The sequence below is a fragment of the Boleophthalmus pectinirostris genome, unplaced genomic scaffold (assembly GCF_026225935.1).
Source record: "Boleophthalmus pectinirostris isolate CB_2022bp ecotype Guang Dong unplaced genomic scaffold, ASM2622593v1 HiC_scaffold_4, whole genome shotgun sequence".
Lineage (NCBI taxonomy): Eukaryota > Metazoa > Chordata > Actinopteri > Gobiiformes > Gobiidae > Boleophthalmus > Boleophthalmus pectinirostris.
Genome location: NW_026571353.1, coordinates 14,750,025 through 14,759,343, shown reverse-complemented (window position 1 = coordinate 14,759,343; position 9,319 = coordinate 14,750,025). Strand labels below are relative to the sequence as shown.

General features: G+C 41.6%; 1 protein-coding gene across 1 annotated transcript in view; it reads right to left on the bottom strand.

Annotated features, from left to right (window-relative positions):
• Positions 1-549: 549 nt before the first annotated feature.
• LOC129411251 (uncharacterized) overlaps positions 550-9,319 on the bottom strand; it is a 15,395-nt gene continuing 6,625 nt past the window's right edge. Inside the window, 3 exon segments of the mRNA XM_055161506.1 lie at positions 550-616; positions 667-3,508; positions 3,592-5,085. Coding sequence (XP_055017481.1) covers positions 550-616; positions 667-3,508; positions 3,592-5,085 — 4,403 coding nt within the window.

Here is a 9,319-nt window from a genome sequence, read left to right as displayed (position 1 = left end):
CTGCCTGCCGAACATCAGCTCGTACGGTGAGTAGCCTGTCGAATCATTCCTCGTACAATTGTACGCATGTACAACGGGCTTCACAAAATCTCGCCAATGATGTTTATCCTTCTCCTCAAGAGTTCCGAGCATACTGATCAGGGTCCTGTTAAAGCGTTCCACAGGATTCCCCTGGGGATGGTACGGGGTGGTACGCACCTTGTCTGCTCCAATGAGTGAACACAGCTCCTTGATCGTGTGGGATTCAAAGTCGCATCCTTGATCACTATGAAGACGGTTTGGGAACCCATAGTAGATAAGGAAGTTTTCCCATAAAGCTTTAGCAATTGTTCTGGCCTTTTGATCTTTCGTGGGCACAGCCACTGCAAACCGGGTGAAATGGTCAGTGATGACTAATATGTTTCTGATGTCACGATTGTCAGGCTCTAGGGACAAGTAGTCCATGCAAACAGCTCTAGAGGGTAGGTTGTCTTAATATTTACCATGGGTGCTGCTCTCTGTGGCTGACTTTTCCTCCGGAAACATCGTTCGCATGTGTGACATTTCCTTTCAACTGACTCTTTCATCTTTGGCCAGTAACATCTGGCACGGGCAAGACTGAAAACGCGCTCTGGCCCTAGGTGTCCAACGTCATCATGAAAGCCTTTAAGAGCTCTTTCTCTGTACATCTCAGGTAAGATCAGCTGATGAATTTTGTCACCTCTGTCAAAATCTTTCCTGAAAAGAACACCATCAATGAGCTCAAGCCTATCCCATTCTCGAAGGAGCAACTTAACTTCAGGTGGCTCAGCCACTACAGCTTTGAAGTGAGGCTTTTGTCCTTGTTCCACTAGACCAATAACTCTCTGGATGGATGGATCATTTCTTTGTGCATTGTACCAGTTTTCCTTTGTCATTCCAGGTAAGGTGCTCTGCCCATTGCCTGTGAATAGTTCAGGTAAGGAAAAAGCATCAAGAAGAAGAGATTCAGCAAGGACAGGTAAGTACGTGGTTACTGAATGCCATTGACAAACAGCTGAGACTGCATCTTTTGGGATCTCCCCCTCTAGAAGGCGTTTTGTCATTGCCATTATCCGTTCCTTTTCCTCCAGGTAATCATGATCCTCTTGTGGAGCTGCCTGGGGTCTCCGTGACAACCCATCTGCATCACCATTGGTATTGCCTGCTCGATACTTGATGTTAAACTGGAAGGTCGAGAGAGCAGCTAGCCAGCGGTGTCCAGCTGCATCAAGCTTGGCGGATGAAAGGACATAAGTAAGGGGGTTGTTATCGGTTAGGACAGTAAAATCTGTACCACAGAGGTAATCACAAAACTTTTCACAGACCGCCCACTTTAATGCTAGAAACTCTAGCTTGTGAGTTGGGTAGTTCTTCTCACTCTTGGATAACCCTCTGCTGGCATAGGCAATCACTCTTAACTTCCCGTCCTGTTCCTGGTAAAGAGCTGCTCCCAGTCCTTCACAACAACCATCTGTATGAAGGACATATGGGAGTTTGGGGTTTGCAAATGCCAGTACAGGAGCAGATGTCAACTTTTCAATAAGAATCCTGAAAGAAGACTCACACTCGGGTGTCCACTCGGCACCGAAGGGTGTTCTGGGGCTGATACCAGGGTTTAGCCTTGGTGCTTTGTAGGTTTTACCCCTCTTCCTAGGTGGGTAGTATCCAGCAGTAAGTGTGTTGAGAGGCCGGGCAATCTTTGAGTAGCCCTCAACAAATCTTCTGTAATACCCCGCAAAACCGAGGAAGCGCTTCAACTCTTCCCTGTTGGCAGGGCAAGGCCAATCTTTCAGGGCGGAGACCTTATCCGGATCTGTGTGGACTCCTTGAGCATCAACAACATGGCCAAGGTATTTCATGGAAGATTTGAAAAACTGACACTTCTCCGGGGATAATTTTAGGCCATAGCTTTTTAAACAATTCAACACCTTCATGAGCCTGGCCTCATGCTCTTCGAGAGTCTGGGAAAAGACAATGACATCGTCTAAAAACACTAGAACTTTGCTCAGGTGGACGTCACCAACACACTTTTCCATAAGACGCTGGAAGGTGCTAGGTGCGTTGGTGACTCCTTGTGGCATACGATTAAATTCGTAGAAGCCCAAGGAACACGTGAAAGCAGTTTTGGCCTTATCTTCCTCTGCCATTTCCACCTGGTAGTAACCAGATTTTAAGTCCATCACTGAGAACCACCTTGCACCACTAAGAGCTGAAAATGTCTCCTCGATATTAGGAAGAGCGTAGGCATCTTTAATAGTGCGGCTATTAAGCTTCCTATAATCAATGCACAGCCTAATCTTTCCATTCTTCTTTTTTACAACAACCACTGGGGAAGCAAGGGGACTCTCAGACTCTCTTATAATGTCTGCATCCAGGAGTTCTCTGAGGTGTTGCCTAACAGCTTCTCGATCACTGGGGTGTATTGGCCTAGATCTTTCTTTGAAGGGCGTATCATCCTGCAGACGGATGTGATGTTTTACAGTGGCAGTATGGCCAAACGATAACTCATCCAGTGCAAACACCTCAGGAATGGAGTTCAACCTCTCTCTAATTCTTTCTTTCCACTCCTCAGGCATTGGGGAGTCGTCAAGGTTAAATGAATGGTTGCCATTGGATGATTGTGAACTACCTTCTGTAGTAGAGGCCAGGGGCATTATTCTCTGAACTACGGACACTTCACCAATGACACACTTTAGGGGCAGGGTGACATTGTGATCTGTAGTGTTACTGAGGACAACGGGAATCTTATTTGAGGCTCTTGTGTTAATGTTAATCAGTGCACTCTGAACGAACAGATCACCTGGCAAGAAGGAAGACTCAGGAGGTTCGACAACAAAGTTGGTGTTGAGATTGGCTTTCCCCACCCTAACATCTCCCAAAAGGCAGATTTTCTGTCTGGCCGGATTGGTTATGGACCTTTCTCCATGCAGCTTTACAGGGCAAGCTTTGGTTTCAGTTTTGTGCACCCGAGCTACATGCTGGAGCAGTGCTGCAAAACTGTCGGATCTTTTGAGAAATTTAGACTTGTCATGACTGACACCACGCTGGTACAGCTTGAGTAAAACATTTGTACCAATCAGCACTGGGACTTTGCTATTGAACTCATATTCAGGGACAATGAGTGCTAAAACAGGCCTTTGTTCCTCTGTTCCAGTAACATCTTCTGGGAATGTTAAGTGGGCTTCTACATACCCAAGGTATGGTACTGCTTGACCTCCAGCGCCTTCCACCTCAAGAAGGTTGTGTATTGAATGAATAGGTAAGTTTGACAAGTATTTGGAGTGGAAGGCCTCCGAAATCGTCGTTACTTGGGACCCAGTGTCAAGAATGGATTCACAATTTATGTCTCCATTTGAGATAGTTGAAGTGCACCGTGGGCCCACAAGTCCATGAGGTAGTCTGCAGTTTGGATCGTCATTGCTTTCAGAAGACCGTTCATTGGGTATCATTGCTATGGGACTTTTCTGCTCTCTGCCTCCAGCTCCTGATCGTCCCGTAGCAGGAGCCTCTAAAAGTTTAAAGGAGTCTGGCTGATTGCCTGCCCGGCCCAGAATTTATTTCGTTTTTCTTTGAGCTCCGCATTCTTTTTACGGACAAGGCTTGGATTTGGCTCAAAAGTGCAGTTTGCTGCAATGTGCCCATCACCCCCACATTTAAAACAGAACCAAGGCTTGGGTGGTGTTGGTGTTCGGGAATTTGAGTCTCTGTTTGAAGCTTGAGCGAGTAAACTTTCACTCTGAACAGGTTGTTCATTGTGGGCTGGGTGACTCTGCACCTCTTCATGTCTTTGCCCTTTCTTTCCTTGCTCTAATAGCTTTGCAACTTGTTTCCTCAACTCTGCTACTTCTTTCTCAAGTTTCAAATTTGTTTCATGTTTCCTTTCTGTTGCAGGGATGGGCTCATTTTCAATTACTGGCATACTCATGACTGAATGAACGTGTGCAGTGGCTCTTGAACTTCCAAGGTGCTTTTTCATACGATCCATTTTTGCTGCTCTCCTGTCTTCCTCTGCCCTCAAAAGCAGAAGCAACTCTGGGAACGTAGGGGGGTTGCTTTTCCTGTGCTCAAGCTGGAGACCAATGATGATGCTCTGGTCCCAACACCCTCTACAGAACTGTCGGAGTAAGTACCTGTCGGACTCAGCAGCTGAAACTCCCCCTCTAGATATGGCTTTTGTAATGAGGGTTTGGAGGCGGTTTAAATAGACTGAGGACTTTTCACCTGAATTTTGGTTAGAGCCCAGGAAAGTCGCAAAAAGCTCCTCTCCATCTTCTACTTCTCCAAAGGCTGACTCAAGTTGAGTGAGGTAAGCTTGGGGAGTTGCATTTGTTCCAAGTGGTTTGACAATATCCGCAGCTGGGCTGAGGAGGCTCTCCAGTATTCTCCTTACTTTCTGTGAATCAGAGAGGGACATGTCACTCAGAAGTAGATCCACTTGTGTACGCCAAGCATCATAATCAACCTCTCCATTTGGTTTTGGCAGCCGCCTAGAGAATGTGCGAATTCTACTTTGGCTGTAGCTAGAAGGTGTGGAATCACTGTGAATGAAATGTTCAACTATGACCTTTTGGATGTGAGGTGGGTTTATTGTACCTTCATCAAGAACAGGAATGCTTGGAGCAGCAGTGTGTGGAATGCTGCGGGTACCTGGATCAGGGACATTCGTTGTAGCATTGCTGGGCTGTTTTCCACTTTCTACATCACTATCAGTGGTAGAGGCAAAAACAGGCTGTTCAAAAGTCTCTAGCTGAGTGTCTGGGCTTTGAGGAGGGGCAAGGTCATGCTGTGCACTTTGCAGCTCGTTCTGGAGTACATCCCAAAACCCTGCTCTACTGATCCCTGTAAGGGAGCTCAATTCAGCTAAACATTTCTGAGCCATTTCTCGTCCAAGTTCCTCTTGACAAAGTTCACGAATGGTTCTGACACACCAGGTGACTGCGGAATTATTGGGACTGGGCAGGTTACCTAGCTGTGCTGGGTCAAGTCTGGAGATTGCGCGATCAGAGGAGTATTCAACAAGTACACGGCCTTGGGGCTGTTCTGGGTCACTGGGAATTTTAACAACTTTCTTAACGGTCCCATTAACTTTGAAGAAATCAGAGATTTCACTATCTGTATATGCTTCATCTATGCCCGTAACATAAAGACAACTGGGCCCATGTACATCAAATTGGTTACAAAGATCCATTTTGCAGCAAATGTCTACTTAATAAAGGTAATTTCTGCTTTTAGATAACTCAGTTTATAAACAAAGGGTTTATACCTTCTGTGCTCTTTAATGTGCGTGGAATCTGTATTTTTCACTGCACCAACCTCCTGGCTGGCTCGCCACGACTGTAACCCTACATTTAAAACACTGTTGATAATAGCTCCAAATGTCTAAAGTGAGGGTTATCTAAATCTAGGTTCAATGAGGAGGTCGGTTGAAAATAGGTCAACTAGTTAATAAACTGATAGATTCCACCCCCAAAAGAAGCACACTACAACAGATTGGTGATTAAATGTAGAATTGATAATTATTATTCAGCTCTTTTGTCTATTCACAGTAAATTACAATAACACACAACAATATCTTTACACATTTGGCCAAACAACATCTGAGATCTCAAAATAAAATATTGTCCAATCCAAACAAAATTACCCCCTGAGTGCACTCAATTAGAAAAAATGTCCTACCGCCCCTTTAATACTCAGTGTCAGTACAATCGTTGCAGCGCTGTTAGTTGAGGAGGTGGACCAGGGAACCAGGCACCAGGGTGAACGAAGAGAAATCCAGCGTTGGTAGAACCAGGAATAGGACCAGGAATCAGGGAGAACCAGGGCTCAGAGCCAGACCCTCTAAAAAAACAGTCTACAAAATGTACAGGAAATTACTACAACTGTCCATTTTTTCAGATTAACTGTACCCTTGTAAACACTGAACATAAACTAAAATTGGCCTTTAGCGTACAAAATTTAAATTAGTTCTCCTTTTTAAAGTACAAATCATTTGATTTTCCAAAATTTAAATTTACAATTCACCCCAACTGGTTTTATCAACAATAGGGCAGTAACACAACAGAAATTGACTCACCGGGATAACATGTACTTTTTCAAAGATTTCTTCCAGTTCCAATGCAGTTCAAATATTCACAGAACCTTTAGGATATCATTAGTTAGTTTCAGGATTTAGTTAAATTACAAAATCTACATTTATTTCAATTTTACCTCTTGTGGTCTCAGTCTGTTTCTAAGTCTGTGCTGCTTAGCAAAATGGCCGCCAGCGGAAGCATTCCAGAAAGTTCTAAGTATTTCAGTGCACTGCCACCTAGTGGCAAAACTGGGGGTTGCGGTTAAATTCGGTTTGAAGTTAGATTTCATGTAGGGACTTTATTGGGCAAAATTAACAGGGTTACATATTATTGAGCAAAAAAGCCATCTGTAACTGAATAAATGTAAGTTGTTTGTTTAATGTCACACTGTAGAACATTCCAGGCAGAGCAATGACATATCCATAGAAACAATCAGGTGAAGGAGCCCCATCCAAAAAGTTACATAGTGCACCTTTAAAACAATTAGTATAACTGATTCATAACATCTGGATGACAGCCTGTTTTAATGTGTCAATTTCACAGTGCACCTACCTGCAGCCAAAGCATAGCCCATGTTGCATCACACGGCTTGTCATGGCTGAGCAGAAAAATGAATTTGACATTGCTGCGATTTGGGCCCTCTGCTGTGTCATTGCTAAATGATAGGCTAAAGTGTTTTAAGCTTGTGTGAGGGGGCCGCCACTTTCACGTTTGGAGAAATAGATGGTGAATTCGGGCGGAAGCAGCGAGGCATTTTCCTTGAACATAATGATAATAAATGGGCCGGTGTCAGGCTCTTGTGTAAAGGTTTGAATCAATGTAGCGTGATTGTAAGTAGGGCGAAACTGGAGCAGGAATGAGAAATGTATATGGCCATACATTTTCTTCAGGGCAAAAAACTCTCAAAAGTGTCCAATCAAATCCATTTCCAATCAACAAGATAATTTATAAACGCCACACCAGCGGTGTGTGTTCTAGCCACTGTACTTATGGTAAAAAGTTGGCTAATAGTTACAGAAGTATTTACAATGGATATATGTACTTGAGTTGTTTTTCTTATTGTTATGATATACACATTAAAGCTATAGTTTGTTTTATTATTATTCATTCATCATTGTTCTCTCGTCCCAAGCTTATATAGAGAGGCTTTGCATGCAAGAAGGACATTTAGCTCAATTTATGACTGTTGGAGAATTACAATAGAGTAAGGTAGAATAGTACTTGTAGCAACAGAAGTAAGAGTAGTAAATGAGAGTAGTAAAATTATTAACAGTTTCTGAGTACATTTACATATCCAACTGCTAATTTGTATACCTAGAAGTGGTTAATCTGGTGTGTTTTCATTTCTATTTGTCTTATTCATGTTATTTTGCATGGCATTATTTTCCTGCTAATGTACATTTATTATCAATCAATCAAACTTTATTTGTATAGCACTTTTCATACATTTGAAATGTAGCACATTCCTAATAATAAACTCATTTATTATTATAACTTATTATTATTATTTATAGAATTACTTTTTAGTAGTATGCATAAGCATTAAAGGGCCCATTTGACACTATTTTCTGATCTGGCTTATAATGTTATCTCATCAAAAACATTGTAAGTAGGGCGAAACTGGAGCAGGAATGACAAATGTATATGGCCATACATTTTCTTCAGGGCAAAAAAACTCACAAAACTGTCCAATCAATTCCATTTCCAATCAACAAGATAATTTATAAATGTCACACCAGCGGTAGAATAGTAGTGTTCTAGCCACTGTACTTATGGTAAAAAGTTAATGTTATCTCATCAAAAACATACGAGTTGTGTTTTGTTTCATTTACACATGTTTAACACCAATCGTGCATGTTTAAGCTGTGTCCTTCTTTCAAACTGAAAACTCTCCACCTTGTGATGTCATGTGGTAATACAGGGAGTGCTCCGCTGTGTTTTCAAACTCCATGCACCTTCACTTGAATCATTCGGATATTTTCAGCCCTAGAATTGCCAATCTCTACTGAACTAAAGATAAAAGGCTGTTAGCTTGAAAACTACAGCTTCATGACATCACAAGGTGGAATAGAGCATTTTGAGCTTTGGAGATGCAGACAGACTAATAATAAAGGATTACTCATACATGTGTGAATGAAACAAAAACACAACGCCAGGTATGTTTTTGAGGAGGAAACAACATTCTAACATGAACTGACATGATAGTCAGTTTTGCGTAATATAGGACCTTTAATAGTGCAGACTACATTTCTTGTAGAACTAGCCTGTAACCCCATCCTTATTACAAAAGGCTATTAGGATTATAACTCATGTAGTAATATGTCCTAAGATCATTCTAACAAAGCCGTAATCAAGATTTTATTAATTTATTATTAGGAAAGTGTTAGTAAATGTCTGATTAGCAGCAGAATACATCATTATGAACCAAATAAATGAATCTTTGAAAATCAAATTAATAGGGGTGTAACAATAACCAAAAATATCGTATCGTCAAAAGTCTCTCAGTAATATTGTGGGCCATCACAATATATTGACTCACAACTTTCTTTGCTTAAATTCATTATTATGGTGCAGCAATATCTAAAAAAAAACATAGGGAACTACATTGACCATGATCCTTTTTTTTGTGCAAATTACATAAATAAATATCAATTCTAACCACTTTTAAATCTTAGTTCTTTGAATTAAGTCTTGTCAAGGCATTTTGAAAGGAAAATGTAGCATATTCACAATTTTGTTAGCCTCCACAAAATGTCACAGTAAACATCATACCGTGAGATGTATATCATGAAAATATCGTACTGTGAGATTTGGATATCGTTGCATCTCTACAAATTAACCATTAACAAACTGTACTCTATGAATAAAGAGTTACCAATATCATGATTTACTGTTTTTTGGCAGTTCAGCTCTTACCATCCATTTCAGTATCATATGACGCAAGAATCTTCAAACTGCCACTTCTAATCAACAAAGATCTTTTATCAATGTCAAAAAGGCCATACATTGTTTATATCCGTCTTCTTTCTCTACAGTGGAGCAGTGGAGGGATTTCAAAGGACCTATAGCCTATTTCCACATCTGTAGGGGTCCCTTGAGCTTGGCAGGACATGTCTGATTGGCTGAGAGAGTCCACAGCTTGTTTGAAGAGGCCTTAGATTCAGGTGCAGATAAACTGTGGACATTTAATAGAGGAGAATGAAGAGACGATGCTTATTATTGCGTCAGTAAACACACGTCTGTTTACT